This window comes from Sander lucioperca, chromosome 3 (genome assembly GCF_008315115.2).
Source record: "Sander lucioperca isolate FBNREF2018 chromosome 3, SLUC_FBN_1.2, whole genome shotgun sequence".
NCBI lineage: Eukaryota > Metazoa > Chordata > Actinopteri > Perciformes > Percidae > Sander > Sander lucioperca.
In genome coordinates this window covers 24,852,451-24,871,679 of record NC_050175.1, presented here as the reverse complement: position 1 = coordinate 24,871,679, position 19,229 = coordinate 24,852,451, and the positions used below count along the sequence as shown (strand labels likewise).

At 39.8% G+C, this 19,229-nt stretch overlaps 4 protein-coding genes across 7 annotated transcripts in view; all 4 read left to right on the top strand.

Annotated features, from left to right (window-relative positions):
• Positions 1–6,090, top strand: part of scube2 (signal peptide, CUB domain, EGF-like 2) — a 20,401-nt gene extending 14,311 nt beyond the window's left edge. For all 4 annotated transcript variants that reach the window (XM_031324255.2, XM_035999835.1, XM_031324254.2 and 1 more), the window contains 7 exons: positions 721–891; positions 2,031–2,198; positions 2,790–2,951; positions 3,088–3,285; positions 3,836–3,988; positions 4,092–4,171; positions 5,041–6,090. In XM_031324255.2, the coding sequence (XP_031180115.1) occupies positions 721–891; positions 2,031–2,198; positions 2,790–2,951; positions 3,088–3,285; positions 3,836–3,988; positions 4,092–4,171; positions 5,041–5,187 (1,079 nt within the window). In that variant the 3' untranslated portion in view covers positions 5,188–6,090. The remainder of the gene's footprint in view (positions 1–720; positions 892–2,030; positions 2,199–2,789; positions 2,952–3,087; positions 3,286–3,835; positions 3,989–4,091; positions 4,172–5,040) is intronic.
• mical2a (microtubule associated monooxygenase, calponin and LIM domain containing 2a) overlaps positions 1–19,229 on the top strand; it is an 858,504-nt gene that overhangs the window by 667,345 nt on the left and 171,930 nt on the right. The gene's annotated exons all lie outside the window — the stretch shown is intronic.
• Positions 6,716–13,375, top strand: tmem9b (TMEM9 domain family, member B). Its single transcript, XM_031324291.2, has 5 exons — positions 6,716–6,981; positions 8,838–8,929; positions 9,019–9,127; positions 9,497–9,631; positions 13,178–13,375. The coding sequence occupies exons 1-5, from the start codon at positions 6,910–6,912 to the stop codon at positions 13,331–13,333; spliced, it is 564 nt and encodes a 187-aa protein (XP_031180151.1). The 5' UTR covers positions 6,716–6,909; the 3' UTR covers positions 13,334–13,375.
• Positions 15,309–19,229, top strand: part of dennd2b (DENN domain containing 2B) — a 58,922-nt gene continuing 55,001 nt past the window's right edge. Inside the window, exon 1 of the mRNA XM_031324235.2 lies at positions 15,309–15,448. The gene's annotated coding sequence lies outside the window, so the exon portion shown is untranslated. The remainder of the gene's footprint in view (positions 15,449–19,229) is intronic.

Here is a 19,229-nt window from a genome sequence, read left to right as displayed (position 1 = left end):
ACTGTGCTAAACTGCATCAAGGTCAGTGATACTGTGATAATGTTCATTGCCGTGTAAGTAAACTTTCAAATCTGTCAACAGATTGATAAATTGATCAGAGTCAGCCTTTAATGTGTTAAGGATGCTCTTCACTGTGTTTATACATTTTACGTGGTCTTGTTTGAGGCAGCTGATGAAATCTGGGTTACTTGACTTTAATGGTCTTGTCATGCAATTGAACCGCTGTATTTATGGTGTAAATCCACAGTGTGGTTAGGACTCTTTGATTATGTGTAGCCACAGGGCATACTGCTAAATTTGTTGATTCATGTCTGCATTTTACATTGTCTATCTCCCTTCCTGACACTGATCTGGCTGCTAAATTAACGTAAATTACAGTTCAGTCTGTTTTGGGTGTCCTAACTCAAGTGTTTGTGTTCAGTTTGTGGGGGAAATGGTTGATATCACCGGCTCAAATAATTACTTTGTTTCAACTTGGTTTTATACCACAGCATTTTTGTTGCGAGAACAATAGATATGTTCGAGCACTAAAACAAAACTATCAGCTCTCAGCGATGTGACAAACAACCACAAGCTTGGCTGCTCCAGGGGAGAAACATTGTAGGCCTAAGTTTAAATGTGCTCTGTGTCTATAGTCAGGGATGCACATTTGTGTACTTGTAAATCATTGAATTAATAACCTTTAATCTATCTCGGTGTCATTCCCCACCTGTCTGTTAGTGAGCTGCAGTGTTGGGACTTACTACGACGGGCATCAGGGACGGTGTGTGTTGTGTCCAGCTGGAACGTATCAGGATGAGGAGGCACAGATGTCTTGTGAGGTCTGTCCTCGACCTGAAGGAAGAGAAGTCTCCAAGGTAGTCGGAGCTCGAAACTTGTCCGAGTGTGGAGGTGAGACAGTCGACTAAATTTTATTTATGTAGCTCAAAAAAACAAATGTGCCTCAAAGGGTTTTACATTCTCTACAGCATATGGCACCTTCTATCTTTAGATTCCTGTTTCAGATAAGGATACACTTCAAATAAAAACTTTAATAAGGAAAAAATGGAAGAAACCTCAGAAAAAACAACAGAAGACATTTCCATTGCATGATTACTTAGACTTACAATTATAAGTTAATACAATAACTAGATATAAAATATTCATCAGTGCAAAACTCAATGTGGTTATAGCCATTAAAGACAGAATATGCCAGTTTAAGAGAAAGACATCTTTAAATTTGTCTTTTAGAATTTCATCCTGTTGGTAATGACAATTAGTTTAAATTATACAACATTTTTAAAAACGTACGTACAATGAAAATAAGCCAAAGGGAAATAAAATGTAAAATCTGGAACAAATAAACAAAAAGGCAGAAAAAGCAATAAAGGCATGGAAGGACACAAAATGTAGAAAACTGTTAACAACAACTGTGAATATGAGCCACACAGGAAGCGATGGTGGCTCGATAAAGATCTCTTACTGGCAGATGTTCTGCTTTGTGTAAAGCCAAAGAAGCTTGAGCTTAGATGTTGAAGATGTGTTTGAATTCAAAAGGTGAACTCGGCTTCTTTCAGCCCCTGAATAATAGCAGAAGGAGCCACCATGTTTTGGTCTCCCCCTGTGCTGTTATCGGAGTCACTTTGTAGCTGAATCCCAGATCCCATCTCCTCTGTTAGACTAAACAACAAGAAGCTATCAGCAAACTCCCACTGGCTCCCAGTTTGTATTAGTCACCCAGGAGGTACACTCAGTGGTGTTACACTATGCACTGCAGATTAAACATGCCATCTTTCCATTAACATTTGTCCATTAACATTTGTCCATTAACATTTGTCCATTAACATTTGCTTAAGCTTTGCTATATCTTATCTTAATGAAAGTGGAGAGTATTTTCTCTTTACATGGAAAATAACAAAAGAAAAACTTGAAATGAAACTAATCCAAGTGCAGCTCTAAAAGTTTTGTAAGATAAATCAAATTTTGACCAAAAATATTGCTGTGTCTAACAGTTTACACTGTGACTTTGCCTAATGCTTGTGTGGGTACAGGTCAGTGTTCCCCGGGTCAGTACTCTCATGATGGCTTCACCCCCTGCCTGCCCTGTCCACTGGGAACGTACCAGCCAGAAGTGGGACGCACCTCCTGCTTCCCTTGTGGAGGGAACTTGGTCACAAAGCGCAGTGGTGCTGTTACCTTTCAGGAGTGTGAGACTAAAGGTGTGAAAGTCATCTGTTATTGTTGTTTCAGGGTAAAAAAGGAATAACTCCAGTTTAGTTTAGTGTCTCGTGGTTTAACATAAATGGAAGGATTAGATGGCTCTTTTGGAGCTGTGAAACTTTATGAAAGCCTGTCAAACTATAAACTAAAACCAAATTAAACCTCTATGATACTGTTGTGATGCTCACTTGGCATCACAACAGTATCATGTGGTTGCTGAGTCTATGGAGCTCTTTTGGGCGTTGACAGGAACTCTGCCGCCCTCTGCAGCTGTTGTATTTTCTGTACATTCAGGCACTTGAGTCAGTTTCAAACTGTGCACCTCCTAGATGTCAAGCTTTCAGGGACTAGGGTAAAAGGTTTTGGTTTTAGCTTGATGATAGTGTACTTTATGTTTAATCCAATTTGTTTTTGAAAAGTTTTTTTGAGCACAACATGGCAGACGATTTTCTAAACCCATTGATTAGCATGTGATCTAAAAAGCATTAAAACACCCATATTAGAGTTATATATTACATTTTACCCAACAGTGAATGTTGGGAGTGTTATATGAACTAACATCCCTCTATCACTGTCATTGGCTCTTGCAGTCCAGTGCTCTCCAGGACATTACTACAACACCAGTACACACCGTTGCATCCGCTGTCCCACGGGCACGTATCAAGGAGAGTTTGGGCAGAACTACTGCATCGCCTGCCCTGGAAATACCACCACCGACTTTGATGGCTCCACTCACATCATGCAATGCAAAAGTATATATGTCTGTGTATGCAGTAATGCCTCTGAAACATGTACATAGAACATTTATTTTGGGATTCAGTTCCAGATAATTTACCTTGCTGCACCAAAACCATCATCAATCTGACACATCTGTGTTTCACTTTACAGACCGACAATGTGGAGGAGAGCTGGGAGATTTTACTGGTTTCATCGAGTCCCCCAACTACCCAGGGAATTACCCAGCCAATGTGGAGTGCACTTGGACCATCAACCCACCGCCCAAACGCAGGATCCTTATTGTCGTCCCAGAAATCTTCCTGCCTATTGAGGACGAGTGCGGTGACTACTTAGTAATGAGAAAGAGCTGTAAGTTTGAACTGTGTGTGTGTGTGTGTGTGTGTGTGTGTGTGTGTTTGTGTGAGTGTATTAATTAGCAAAAAGTATACTACCAAGAGGTTAACTATTATTTTAGGGTTAAGTGTTAGAGGTTATTTTACATCAGCGTAAAATGCTATGTGGAGTAGCCAGACCCTCCTCTAAAGCGCTCTGAAGGAGGGTCTGGCTACTCCACATAGCATTCGGGGATGGGAGGAAAACGTGCTCTGGTTTAATGGCATTTCTTTAAACCAGTCAGTATTGTCATGGGCGGTGCTAAACTCCGTACAGAGCCACTGCAAAATAGTCTTGCGAGAGAAAATTTTGATTGGACAGATAGTCTAGCTAGCAGTCTCAATTTACCATGCGGAGATCTGAGGAGCAGTCAACAATAGGCCTTAATAAATCCACCGAATTTAAAATTTAGACTAGTATCCATGTTACCAAGGAGAACCAACATACATTAATGTGTCATTATCTTATTACTAATTACTTACAATAATGATACGCTATCCTGTGCACTCACATCTTTATTTCACAGCTCTCTCCAACTCTGTGACAACCTACGAGACTTGTCAGACATACGAGCGCCCCATCGCTTTTACCTCCCGCTCCAAGAGGCTCTGGATACAGTTCAGGTCCAACGAGGGAAACAGTGGGAAAGGCTTCCAGGTCCCATATGTAACATACGATGGTAAGAAGATGTTTTGTGCTATAACGGTGACGCTGCTACCACAGTGTGTTGTCAAATTTGGGGTGATTGGTTGCATTAATACGCTGTTTATGGACTGTTTCAGAGGACTACCAAGAATTGATAGAAGACATTGTCAGAGATGGAAGATTATACGCTTCAGAGAACCACCAGGAAATTCTCAAGGTATGTAGGTAGAAATGTTTAACAACGAGCACTTGTGGGTTTTGTGTTGTGTATTCTAACTTTGGAACAGAGTTAGCCAGAAAATTTGACATGTGGTTGTGTATTACAATGTTTCATGTATAATTTGGCACATTATCTGTATTCACCATTCATATTAAATAGAACATATTAATGGCAATCAAAAAGTGTTTAATTACTATGTCTTTAATATAGTGCAAATCAATATATTTATTAGAATATGTAATCTACAGCTTTTCAGTCATATCACTAACCACAGAAAACATAAAAACATAACAAAAAGTTACATCCATATCCACCAAATCTACACCTAATATATATATATATATATATATATATATATATATATATATATATATATATATATATATATATATATATATATATTTACACAAAGGCCAAAAAAAGAGAGCAGAGAGTAGATAACTGAGGACAGAAATTGAACCAGTGACATTACAACGATATGGTTCCCACCAGGATTCAGATCAGTACTATCCTCCACTTGTTGATTTGCATTTCTGTTTACTGTATTTTGTTCTGAGGTCCAGTTAGCATGTAGCGCCCTCTTGAGACTTATGGAAATACAGGCTCCTCCTCATGACTTTCTGATATGGTTTTTTGCTTTCCATTAATGCAACCGGTCGAGGCAGATGGCCGCCAACCTAAAGCCAGGTTCTGTTCGAGGTTGTCCTCGCCGCTGTCGCACCAAATGCATGCTTTTAGGGGAATTGTTGGGTCTCTGTAAATTATAGTGTGGTCTAGACTTACTCTATCTGTGAATTGTCTTGGGATAACTTCTGTTATAATTTGACACAATAAATAAAATTGAATTGAATACATTTTCTCATCAGGACAAGAAACTCATGAGGGCGTTGTTTGATGTACTGGCTCACCCACAGAACTTCTTCAACTACACAGCACAAGAATCAAGAGAAATGTTCCCCAAATCCTTCATCCGCTTCCTGCGCTCCAAAGTCCTGAGATTCCTTCGCCCTTAGGACGGGCAGTTTCTGGATATTTCATGAAAAACCTAGATTAGATACTGGCCAGAGTATCTATTTTATCCACTGACCCCTTTAAGATTATTCTGTAGTTATCTGTTTTCACATGGAGCAACACTAGAGTGGACTACACACCTGATAAAACTGATCCTAAAGAGAAGGTGGACAAGTGGAGCTTCAAGAGGGAAAAATGGTCGGTGGTATTGTGGCCATCCTCAGACGGGAATCTGGATAACTTTGTTTGGAAATTTGGCGTCTGTAATGACTTTGGATTTTAAAGTTACCATCTCAGGATTCAGTGCTGTACATGCCAACATTATGAGACATTTGCTAATAGCATCATTATGAAAAACAAATGCTGTAGCTAAACAGATATATACTGAATGCCAGTAATGCTGTATATAGAGGTGTATCTAGTTTTAACATAGGCTACTTTTACAGGTAGAGCTTAATTGACAGAAATACTGCTAAATGTCAGAAACAAATATAGCACAAATGTTTTCTCGGGAACATTAGCACTACTAAAGAAGTAGGGGCACCATAAGAGCAATTATTCAGATGAATGTTTTGTATATGATGTTACAAGTTTTAGGTGAAATGCTAGCAACTACGTACACTTTTGACAGTGTAGCATTGCTGCAATTGCTGGTGGCACATGTATTTGATGTTTCAAGGTGTGTGAATGAGTGCTACTGCATTGAAAAAGTGACACCAGAATGCATCAATATATTTTGTATTGTTTACTAGCAACCAAAGACAACTGTTCAGAGTACATGAAAAGAAATGAAAAGTCCTGTAAAATAGAATTGAGCTATTCATCTGTCTTAGATGCCATGTGTATGTATATTTTTTTTATTGTTTTGTACATCTAATATGCTGTAAATAAAGATAGGAAACTTATTTTGTGTTTGTATTCCCTTTTCCCCACTTATCTTTTTTTTTTAATCGTTTTTGTGCCACCAAAACACACACGCACACGCACACGCACAAACACACACACACACACGCACGCACGCACACACGCACACACACACACACACACACACACACACACACACACACACACACACACACACACACACACACACACACACACACACCATGACTGCTGACTCATCCGCAAGACAATATTTAGACATAAATCCCCCCAAGTTTTATTTTATGTGTATTTAAAATAATACCTAAAAAATGCAAGGATAAGCTGTACTATGGGATATGAGAATGATAATATTAGTGCAAAAGAACCCGACCACACAAGTACCCGACCACAGTTTGGTAATCTGACACGTCGAACCAAGGGGTGCGTTCGTTTTGGCTAAACTGTTCATCAGCAAGGGCGGAGTGTTGCTCGGCTTTTTCCCAGAACATTTCTCAGAATTATGAAAAGTAACTGATTTAATCGTTGACTAATGGATTTAAATTTTATAAGTCAGATTTGGCACGAAACCAAACGATGATATTAAAAAACAGCTCATCGGTTACAGGTATTTCACATGTCACCGCCCGCCAGGGACTCATTAATGTCATAATCGAGTTCCGGTGGTCTTGTGTGCGGAAACCGGAAACTACAAGTCAGCTGCTGGGAAGCTGAATGTGTTTATCTCTAAATAAGCTTGATGGCTAAAGTCGTCAGTTGTTAAGGTGTTCATTACTCTGCTGGGGTAGTTTCTGGAAACAGTTGAACGGCAGTTCTTTGGAAATCTAATACAGACCGTGAAGATGAAGTCTGTGTTTCTTCTCGAGGCTTTGTTTTTGGCTTGTTTTGTGCTTTTAAACCAAGTGACAGCGAAGGTAAGGCTAATGGTAGCTAGCATAGGTTAGCTAGCGTTAGAGAGAAAATGGTGATGAAATCTCATCTCTTTAAATCTCCCGTAAAGATTAATTGTCTCACCCGACAGTTACGCGTAAGAATAGCTTCACGTTACGTCATGCTAACTCTTGTTATCCTGAGGTTGAGACTTTCCTGTGATGTTCCGTGTTGCTAAAGCTACATCTCGCTAACGTTACAGTCTAAACAGAAAATGAACATGAAGGTAGGGTTTATTGCACGACTGTTGTAACTACAAGACTGTGGTAGTTTTAGTTCAGTGCAGCCAATGGACTGACAACTGATTGTATCCTATATTTATGTAGGGAAGCTAACAGCGTCAACATCATATTTGGCTGCTTGTAAATCAATAACCAATGGTATGATCAATATTTTGGTATTAGGGCATTTACTAGTCTCGCATTGCCAGATCTCCACAGCGCTGTGTCAGCGATAGAGTAGCAATGTATGTTCATTTTAGTTTCCAGCTTCCATGTAAGTTAGATGGCACCAACATTTGGTCTAATCATAACTGGCCTGGCAACCCAAAGGCCAGTGTTTTCGTTCCAGATTAGTGTGGTGACTTATGATGTGGGGGGGTCTGGGGGCCCACCCTCTTTGAGCATTAAACACTTCATTTCCTGCATTCTGGTGAATTTTTATGCTCCTATTTAATGGAATATATTGCAGTAAGGCTCTCAGGCATTCTGTATCGACTTTTCTAATTATATCTGAGTTAGCACACATGTAGCCTAGGCAAAATTTACTCCTCCCTCCTCTTTTGCGTCAAATGACAATTATTCACCTCAATGATACATTAATTCATTTTAATTAATTAATAAACCCCTGGACTGTAATATTTCAGATGTGTTTGAGCAAGATTTGTGCTCATGTTCAAAATTTTGTGCATATTCAAAATATAGCCCATCTGTGCTCTCTGAGATTTGGAGTTGTGGTATTTTGAGAAAAATAAAGTTATAATAGGCTATTACAAGAATAAAGTCACAATATTTCAGAAAATAATCTACCTGCACCATAGTCTGCTGTGCATTACGTGATTGCTCTGCTGATGCGGTAGATCTGAGACCTTCTGACAGACTCTGAATGAGACAAAGTTTAGGGAAGTGGCTGTACGCTGCTATACATCGGAGGTGAAAAACCGAAACTACAGCAGAAATACACGGAGTACAAACGTGACACATCTGCCGCAGCATGTCGACAGCAGAGCGCGTCCATTATAAACCTGAAGCTGCACAGACCACAGAAGGCGCGCTGCTCATCTCTATTTCTACAGCGAGAGTGGACACTAAGCGAGAAGCAGTGGCAGCAAAAACTGTCCTGTCCTGTTAGTAGTGTCCTGTACACATGACAATGTACAGGACAGTGTCTGACTGTCTCGGGACAGTCATGGGAGTCACAGGAGGACAGTGTACAGTAAAATAAAACTTAAAAACATGAGACAAATAGGTGAATTTTCAGCTGCTTTTTCAAAGCGTCAATAGAGACCACAGAAGTATGACTATAGGAAGCACGTTCATGGCAGGGAAATACAGTTGAAAGTGCAGTATGTACAGTAAAACTTTGTACTTTAAAACATAAAATCTACAAAGTGCTTCACATGATTTAAAATAAAGGAACACAAGACTGAAACACTGAAAGAAAATAAAAATAAAATATAAACTTAAATGCCTGATTTAATGTGTTATGTAAGTGTGTTGTATATGTGTTACCAGTGAAATGTGCAGGTATGTTGGAAGAGAGAGGCCTCCCCCCCCCAAAAAAAAAACAACAACAAAAAACAAAAACAAAGATTATGAAACATGTGATCTATCTGTTACAGAATTCTGAAGACATTCGTTGTAAATGCATCTGTCCGCCATACAGAGAGTTTCCGGGGCAAATCTACAAACAAAATGTCTCTCTCAAAGACTGGTATGTAAAGTGATGTGTCGCTACACTTGAATGAGCTGTTCATTTCCTGCTTACTACTAGCTTGTTAATGTTTTTTTCTTGTTTTTAAGTAACTGTCTCCATGTCGTTGAACCCATGCCGGTTGAGGGAAAAGATGTGGAGGCGTACTGTTTACGCTGCGAGTGTAAATATGAAGAGAGGAGCTCAGGGACAATTAAGGTAAGTTAACATTGAAGGGCTTGTTTACATTGCCTTAATTTGACATAATAAAATTGTTTGTTTTGTCTAAATAGAAAACCCAAAGATATTCAATTTACTATGCTGATAAAACAGCATAGTAAATAGAAAACAGAAAAGCAACCAATCCTCATATTTGAGAAGCTGGAATCAGTAAATGTTTGGCAGTTTTTGTTGAAATACTGTTTGCCTTAAATGATTAATAGATCATTAATACAGCTGTCAATAAATTGTCTATCGACTAATTGTTTCAGCACTTCTTGTCATTTAACTTACTGTTTTTTTTCTGTGTTTGGATCCTTCACATGTCAAAAGACTCCAAACCAATCAGTAATCATTCTGTATATTTAGGTTACCATCATAATGTACCTCTCCATTTTGGGCCTGCTGCTGCTCTACATGGTCTACCTGACTCTCTTGGAGCCCATATTGAAGAGGCGTCTGTTTGGACATTCACAGCTTATCCAAAATGATGATGATGTCGGGGTATGTGTTCCCTTTTAATATTACAGCATTGCAACTCACAGTTAGAAAGTAAAATAAGGTTTATGTTATGGTAATTATGGTACTGCTCCATCCTTCTACCCAGAAAACGAGTTTCTCTGCGTTCTCCCTTGTCATGGGAATTTATTGTATGTGTCCATTACCTCTATGTCACATGGAATTCATCCTTTGCGGGTAAAATCTATCATAGTTATGGTTCTTCAATGTCCAAATTACACACAATATGCAACACATAATTTCTGACTGAAATATTTAGGTGAAATTTGACAACCGTTAATTTAGGCAGCGTTACAGCAGCTGGTCCCATCTGAACAGATCCTTCAAGCAGTGCTGTGTGGTGAGACCTGGTTGAAACGCAGGGTCTCTTTCTTTATAAAAGTGCACTAACAACAATCACAGGCCAAGAGCAGCAGCAGGGAAACTCTCAAACTAGTGCACAATGCAGGCAGCTTTAGTGGGCATCACACAGCCTACGTCAGACGGTGCGGCAAAAACGCAGGTCTTTCCATTCATTTGGAATGGGGTAGTGCGTTTAGGCTGCGGCGGGGTTTGCCTCAGGGGGGACATGCAAAAATACGTAGCAGGCCTGCGGCGAGAAGTTGCGACCAACTCGCAACCCTACGTCACGCTGCGGTGACCAATCATGTATCCAACGATCAGACTTGTCAGTCGGTTTTGCGGCGGTGTATGAGTCCCGTACAGTAAACAGGAAACATCACAGCCTCTATCGCTGCCACAAGAAAGTTTTAAAACACGAAACACAAGCACTGAACTGCCCAGGAGTTTGTGTAACAGCTGAATGTTTGCCAAACAACAAAGCACAGTCCATCGGTCTCAATCTTCTCTTTTCTTTTTCTCTTTCTCTGTGAAATGAAGCTGCCTTTAAGTGTGGTCGGAAACGTTGATCTCTATAAACGATATAATGTAAAACAGAAGTTGTGAAATAACAAAACAGGTTAAAGAGCACAACAGGACGTCACACAAATGGGCCGTTTCAGTGACACTCCCTCCACCGCACAACCCTGCGGCAAATGGCCGGATCGCTGTTTCTCTGTCTGAACGCAGCCTTAACCCTGCTCACATCACACTATCTCTACGTGCTTTTGCCGCTAACCTGATTCTTAAACATTATTAAAATGAGAGACTATGTTTCTTTATCAGGTCGTGTGATTTAAAAGGAGCCGAGTTAATGTAGCCAGATTTCTGCTAGAAAAACTGGTTATTTATGTACACGTGGGCATGACAAAGACGGAGGACCGGGAAAGTAGCAGAATGAGGTCACTACTTGTAGCTGTGAGTCATTGTAGCAAACATTGTAGTAAACTGAAACGTACTGTAAGTAAACTTAACTGTAAAATTGAACTTCTAAGTAGGCTGCGTTCAATTCCAAAGCCAAACACTAGTCTGTTTTTTATTTTTTTTATTTGTTCAAGCAGTAAAGACGGCCCACTCTCTTTTCTCCCACTGTAGCAACTGTGTTGTCACTGTGCCATCAGTGAAGAAGAATTTTCCTGCAGTGGAATTTTCCCAGAAAACATTGAATTATAATGGATCTAAAATATGCCAGTTCCCACTGCTGTATATAAGCAAGTAATCTTACAATTGCAGTGCATTTAAAAACAGATTTAGGTGTATAGACTTACATTTCAACAGTTATCTAGTAGCTGATATAGTTGTTATTTGCTCTCCTATCTATTTCAGGAAACAGAAGCACCATTAAATGCTGAAAGTGCATTCAAAGAGCAGTGACTCAATTTGGTGACTTCCAGTATGACACAGTGTTTAGATATCAAGATATATTGATATAGAAAACAGTGACTGCCTTTGCCTGAGGGGAGAGGGGGAACTGCAGCTGACTTGCTGAGCACGCTGCTGTGTTTTCACTGGCAGAGGTCAGGCAAGAGGAAGTGTTACATGAGATTTCTCCAAAAAAAAAAAGCTTTTGCTGTAAAAATGTGACTAAGTAAGCACCAAAATGTTTTACATGTAGCATGAACATTTTGATCATTGTTGGCAAACTATACTCTAACTTTTGTTAAATTGGAAAGGAAGATGACAACTTTGTCAACAACCAGATTACTGCCAGAAACTAGTTAAATGCAATAAATGGTAGTCTCGCATTGCCAGACCCTCCTCCACAGCACTGTGGAGGAGGGTCTGGTGAGTCCACACAGCATTCCGGGATGGGAGAAAAACATGCTCCTGTTTATTGGCATTTCTTTAAACCAATCACAATTGTCTTGGGCGGCGCTATGCGCCGTACGGAGCAACAGCACCTCTACAAAATAGCCTCGGGAAGGAACTTGTTTTGGTGGAATGTGTAAGTGTAAAAGTTGTTTTAGTCGTGCGACAGAAAACTCAGATTGGACAGATAGTCTAGCTAGCTGTCTGGATTTACCCTGCAGAGATCTGAGGAGCAGTTAACCATAGTCCTCAGAAATCCACCGGAGTTTAGAATGCCAACACAAAGAAAGCCCAAGGCGACGGATATCCGGCCTAAATGAGTGATATCCGGCAGATATTCTGTCGGCAACAGAGCAATCCTGGAAGTGGAACGTCATGGATATAGACTAAATAAATGGTGATGTTCTGGTAAATATGCTATTACTGGTGACTTTATAAAGGTTACTGGTTTGCTGATTTTGTTTGGAAATAATGGAAGGAGAAGAATTAACTTTGCCTTCATTTCATTGTATTTATGGAACAGCAACAGAGTAGCCGCTGCTATAGAAAGCTTGAAATGACTGTAATACTACAATGATCTAATTGACCCAAAGTTGAGACTATCTGTAGCTTGTCCCCAAACTGTCACTGGGACCAAAAACAAAGGGGAGAGAGATTTGAAAGCCAAACCAGTATAAGCGGAAGCCCTGCTGCGGCATTAATTACAGAGGAAATGGCGGGCATGTTTAGTCAATCTTTGATACAGAGAGACTGCCCAACTGATAATGTTGGTTTATTTTCCTCAAGCATTTGTCACAGATGTCAGTTGTGGCTGTGATCCTCCCAATCTTGTTCTTGCATTTAGTTTTAGTATGTGTTTCTTCTGGGAGTAAAAGTAGCAACTTTATTTTACAGCGCTCAAAAACATTTACAAAATATGTCACAGAGACATAAAATCAAGAAAACCTCGGTGATGAGAATAAAGGAGAGACACATCACGTCTTAATTTGTTTTTTAAAAGGAATTACTTCTGCTGAAAACCCTGCACTGTGTGCCTCCACTGTTAAACATACAGGTAACCATTGTAGGAATGCTAAAATTGGGGTTTTGTGCTTTTTCCCATAAGATAACATAAGATGTATTTTTTCTGGCTCCGTTCTACAGAAGATAAAATCATGCATTCTAGTAAGACATCACAACAACACATAGCTTCTTATAAAAATGTGCATGAAGTTCAACAACACAACACAACAACACAGCATCATGATTCTTACAAGGTGGACCTATGATTGACTTACTGACTTACAGTATGTCACACCTTGTAGACTAATCGTGTTATATATTTTTTCCATTCTGTGCTTTCAGGACCAGCAGCCTTTTGCCAATGCTCACAACGTTTTGTCCCGTTCACACTCTCGACCCAACATGCTGAACAAAGTGGAGCATGCCCAGCAGCGCTGGAGGAGGCAGGTCCAGGAACAGAGGAAGTCTGTGTTCGACCGTCATGTTGTTCTCAGTTAAACTGCCCTGCGAGCAAGAGTTCCTGCTGGAGGAAAAAAACAACAAAAACAAACACTGTGACAGAGCCCTCAGTTTATACAGTATTGCTTCCTTTCTCTCATTTGTGGTTCGTATCTCATCAAGTGTTAGACTTCACAGGTGAACGTGGTGAAGAAATCTGGATCCATAAAGCAGAAGTCCCTGTCAAATGTATACTCAAAATTGGGAGCTCTTATTTAGTCTGCAGGCGACGCAAGAGATTACAGTGAATTCATTTTTGCACAATCTTAAATGAACAGTCTTAAATAGCATTTTTACAAATGCAGAATGTACTCTCTGCCTGCTGTCTAGTTTGCAGAAGTGCCAAGTCACCAGAGAATTTGCAGTGAAGAATTTGATGTTAGAGACTAATAAATGTGAGATAATAAAAACATATTTCAAGTGAATATTTTATAACATTCTCTAACTCTTTCTGGCCACGGTGTCAGGTGGAGTCCCATCAGTCCAAAGCTGTTTTTCACATTTACAAGCCAAACAGGCTTTCAGAGTAAAACATCCAGATGTTGGTGAACTGGATAACTGGGCAGCCTCCTGGCTGCAGTAAGGATCTATTAACATGTAGCTGGTGGTATTTTCCACCCCAAAACTGATATAACTCGAAACTACTGCTCTCACCACAGGGGAAAGGAAACGGTGATCAAGTGTACAATATAAATCAGTCAGCCTTCTTTGAAAATGCATGTTTTATAATGAATCTTTTATAAATGTGAATTGAATCCTTTATTCCTACCTACTCCTTCCTATGTCTGATAACTGGTGTGAAATCCATCATATAACACATTACATAAAATTTCATATTTCAAAGTAGTTTCACTAAACCTTGTTGCAGAAATCGATGCAATCTGTTGTTGATGCTGTTGTAATCGTTGTTGCGCTATTGATCCTCGTCTGTTGAAGATCCTCTTGAAATCGGTACACTCTTTAACTGCCTAAACAAAACTAATGAATAGTCTTTTATTTTGGCACTTCTATGTGCTTGGTCTAACATCTGTTCCATTATGAAGGTCTTTGACTATCAGGCAGCATTAGTATGACAGAGTGGTGTTATTGTGAGTGCAAATAGGTTTATTTTGTGGATAGCTGGGCTGTGTACAGACCTATGAAAGTGTTCTTAACTATTGTATATGTTATACCTTTAACTTTGAAATAAATTTATGTAATATTTGGGATTCTCACATTTGTAATGTGTTGACATTTCTTCATGCTTTATTTTAGCCGAGGCTGAACTGAAAAAGTGCTTACTAGTTTACACAGCTGTAAGTGCATTTGACATGAACACATAACACCTGTAGATAGTTTGATGATGTTACATCAACATTGGTCAGCCCTACTATGAGAAATAATGTGCAGATGCACTTTGTAACAAATACCATGGTCTACTTATTGCTTTTACTGTGTGAAGACGGGGCTGGATGAACCTGATGGGGTGTCAACCTAAATTGAACCCCCACACACACTTTCTGCTTTCTCTGCTTTGCCCCTGTTTGTAATCCAGTTTTTGATGCACACATGTTTTTAAAGAAAATAGGTAGGTTCTAGTGAGCTGATGCCTTTGTGGCTGAATCTCTGACCCTTTCGATGATCTCTGTTCACTGTGTGGGCAACAGTTTTCTGATCCATGACAATTTGACACTGCCAATGGAAAAATACTCTGGATCATTTCCTTAAAAACTTTACAGGCATGTTTACAGTTTGATTTAGGGTAGAACGTATCTTAAATAAATATGACACGATTGATTTCACTTTTATTAAATCAAAAACGTCTGGAAATGGCCAGTTGAAATATATTGAACTAAACTATAACTACAATTATTTGTCTGCAAATGTTTGGTAACCCTCAGCATCTTCTTTTTTTTGTTAAGCAAAATGATTTCCATACAGCTGCGTCATCATTTCCTGTGCAGTCCACTTTTCCTTTTTTTTTTGTTCTTCCCCTTGTTGCATGCAGTTATACGGAGGAGACTATTTTTCCGCAAAAAAAGAGTCAGTTTTCAGGCTGCACAGACAGAAAGCGACACAGGCTCTCTGTTAAAGAATGGATCATTGAGCAAACGCTGCAACAACACACAAAGACAGGTAAGCTGTATGTTTCACTTCATTAAATGTTCTAAATGTCTACAATCAAACGGGATTTTTACCTTTTTAACAAACTTGCAGTATTTGTAGCATCTTTAGAGAGTGTGTTGATGAGAAAAGAAAAGTTCTTTGTATTTTATTAGTCTGTTGTATTGTTGACATGATTAACATCACTGCCATAAAGTTATTCATACATGCTGACTTTGATCGATGTTGTTTAACTGTCTAATCCACTGTTTGACGTTTAGGAGGAAAATTAGTTCTTCTCAGCTTCAGTGTCGCATTTGCATTAGTTAGCCTACAGGGGGCGCCTCAGCCTTTGGATTTGATCCATTCAAATATCGAATGTCTGCTGCACTCTTCAGACATACACTCACATGTGTTTACCTTTTCCTACATGTACCTACACGTTTTAGTTCAATTAAGTCTTTCTGAGACATTTTCCCAAACCCATCTCACTCTCTCTCTCTCTCTCTCTCCCTCTCTCTCTCACACACACACACACACACACACACACACACACACACACACACACACACACACACACACACACACACGCTCGATGGTGTTTTAAAGGGGTAATAGAATGATTATATAGGGTATTTCACACTGTTCCTTAAGGTCTCCTAATAGGGTATGTAACATTGATTGGGCTGAAAATTGCCCGAATTCTATTTTATTAGGCCCTTAACTACCCTATGAATATGGCTCTATTTGGAACAAGAGCTTTTCTTCCAAATATGGTATGCTCATGAATATTTAGATGAGCTGCGCACTGATTGGTTTGAGCGAACCCCATAGAAACACATTGGAGACGAGACAGCAGGTCTCATATTTCAGACGCTGCAAAGTTATACGTTGTTTGTCAGGCTATTTCGTTATTAAATTCACTTCTGAGACTTTTTCATGCGAGAAATCAACTATATAAAGCTCAAATATGGGCCGTTTTACGAAAATTGATGGCTAATTGCAAATTTAGTAAGACGTGTCGGACTTTAGGAGCTCCACACAGTCTGACGAGAAAGCGGCAACCTCCATACCCAGTGAAAGTCACCGTTTCTCGTCTACCGGACTACTGGGGCTTGGGGCTCCACGGAGCTGCCTGGCTGCCAGCTGCCGGCATAACTAGAGTATATTTAGTTTGAATTTCGTCAATTGGATTTTGTTAGCTGCTACTGTCCCTTCAATCCTATGTGTACAGATCGCGGCTAGTTAGCTTCACTTTCGGCATAATTAAAGTATATTTACAGTTTGAATTTCATCACGCCACTTATATAACATCTACCCCAAGGTCTTATAAAGCTAACTATGGTGTCCGATTTCAATTTAATGCATTTTTGTGAACATTAGGGATTTCGTTAGCTGCTACTGTCCCTTCAATCCTATGGGTAAAGATCGTGGCTAGCTGCAAGCCCTGGAGCTCTATCAGGGCCTCGGCATTTTGTAGTCCAGTAACCCAGAACCAGTAACTTTGCGCGGGTATGGAGCGCCACTGGCTTCCCTTCGTGATGGAGATCCAACTAGCTCACCGCGAGTCTATGAAGTAGGACACGCCAGGCGGCGAGGCAGCACCGACCGCTGTCACGTAGCCTGCTGAGCTCCTGCTGAACTGCGACACAGTCAGACAAAATTTGCAATTAGCCATCAATTTCCGTAAAACGGCCAATATTTGACCTCTACATAGTTGATTTCTCGCATAAAAAAGTCTCAGAAGTGAATTTAGTAATTAAATAGCGGACCTCTGGAGATCTACATGACCTAGCTAGATTCAGAAGACTAAGCTGACCTCAGGTCAGTGGTGTAGCCTATGCAAATGTTGGGACGTGACAAAGACTAGGATTTGGGATGCTTACGTCAGCTTCCAGCTTTGTTGAGATTCGCCCGTTTTCAGCGGCAGTTTCAAAATGTGAGATTTGCAGAGGATAGGGGTATCAATGGGATTTTGAGCTTCTATGTATGTCCTATTTACCCATCGAACTGTCGTTATTCAACTATGACAAGGTAAAATCGTTTTGCATTCTATCACCCCTTTAAGCCCCCAACGTCTTCTTCCAGGCAGCGCTGTGACCGTTGACTTCAAGGCACCTAACCCTAACCCTAACCAGTGCCTAATCCTAGTGCCTTCCAGGCACGCTGCCTGGAAGGAGACGTTGGGGGCTTAAAACACAGATAAACCACACACACACACACACACACACACACACACACACACACACACACAAACTCCAGTGTATGAGACATTTACACTAATACGCTACATTTTCCTTCAAGGTTTCTGTAGGCAGACCGATGCTGTAGCTGCTATCTGTGTGGTGAAAAGCTAAAATGCCATGAGATAAAGTACTGTCCTTGTGCTAAACTTTGCTCCTCAGTAGCGCAGTATGTTGTGATACTGCAGTTATTCAAAGCATTTTTAGACACAGTAATATGGCGTCACTTGTTATTGAGTGAACAATGAAACTTGTGGTTTTCTGACAGTTCAAATTATTCTGTCATTACCTGATTTGTTACAGATTATTGTTAATTAAAACTAATCAAGCTTTTTCTATAGTTGTGTTACATACTGTATCCAAAAGATAAACACATGAGTTGCCAACACATACACACAAGGTAGCCAAGTCAGTATTATTTCAGTATTATTTTTTGATCCTCTCCATTGGTTATAGACTGCAAAATGGTGTCTGTATGAACAAAAACAGTCAAAACAGGTTTGAAATGTGCCTGAGGCTGAAAATTAGAATAATCAAACCGCTTACATTCCTTGTTATTCTCCCTGAGCAACCACAGAATATCAACTGTAACATGTTTTGCATTCAAATATTACAAAAAAAAATGAAGTAGTAGTTACAATATATTATTTCCAGCTACTGTGCAGAAGACACTTGCAGCTTGTTTTCTTCAGTTTTAAAGGGGAGAGGATCTCTTTACTTGAGAAGTTGTGTCTTCTCTGTCAGTGCTGTCTGGAGTTTTGACGAGACACGTCAGCCTCAATTTAATCCTGGAGTTTAAGAGCTGTCTCGGGTCTGTTTCTGAAACCCGATGTGGTGTTTATTGCACCAAATATGTATTCTCAAATGGGTTCAATATTTCCATACTTGCCTCGACCCCTCGAACTGTGTGAACATCCAGAAGCTGAAAGAAAGAATTTGAGGTGTAGGTGGGAAAATCCCCACAGAGCTGTGAAATAATCCCCCTTGAATGTTTTAGGATTTGGGATTCACAGTGGATCCTTAACAAACACACATAAGGTTTAGGGATTTTATTTGAAAAAATAAACACTCATTCCCTTGTGACTGTGGCTTTAGCAGGTGTATAATCATGAGAGTGGAATGAAAGGCCTAAGATTTACAGCATCCGAGCTCTGTGGTCAATCCTAAAACTTTATTTTTATTAAGCAGATTTAACAGTACAGCGTCCTGTCAGGGATGTAAGATTTCATTAAAGCAACACTATGTAACTTTTAGCGTGAGCTGTAGTTCCAATGAGACAACCTGTAGAGGGACCGAAGCGGGAAAAGTTACATAGTGTTGCTTTAAGTATGTATATGAGCAGATGCATGTTATGAACTTTTTTGGATGCTCCAATGTCATGCAAGAAGAGGATGTGGCTTTTAATGAGAAATACAGATGGCACTGTGATCAATGGATACAACAAATTCCATGAGAGTACAAGCTTAGGTTACGTTCTGGTAAAACATCCCATAAAAAGGAATCACTGCTTCGAACTTTTGTGCTCACAGTCACACAGTGAGAATTTGCAGTGATTTCAGGAAGGACAATCT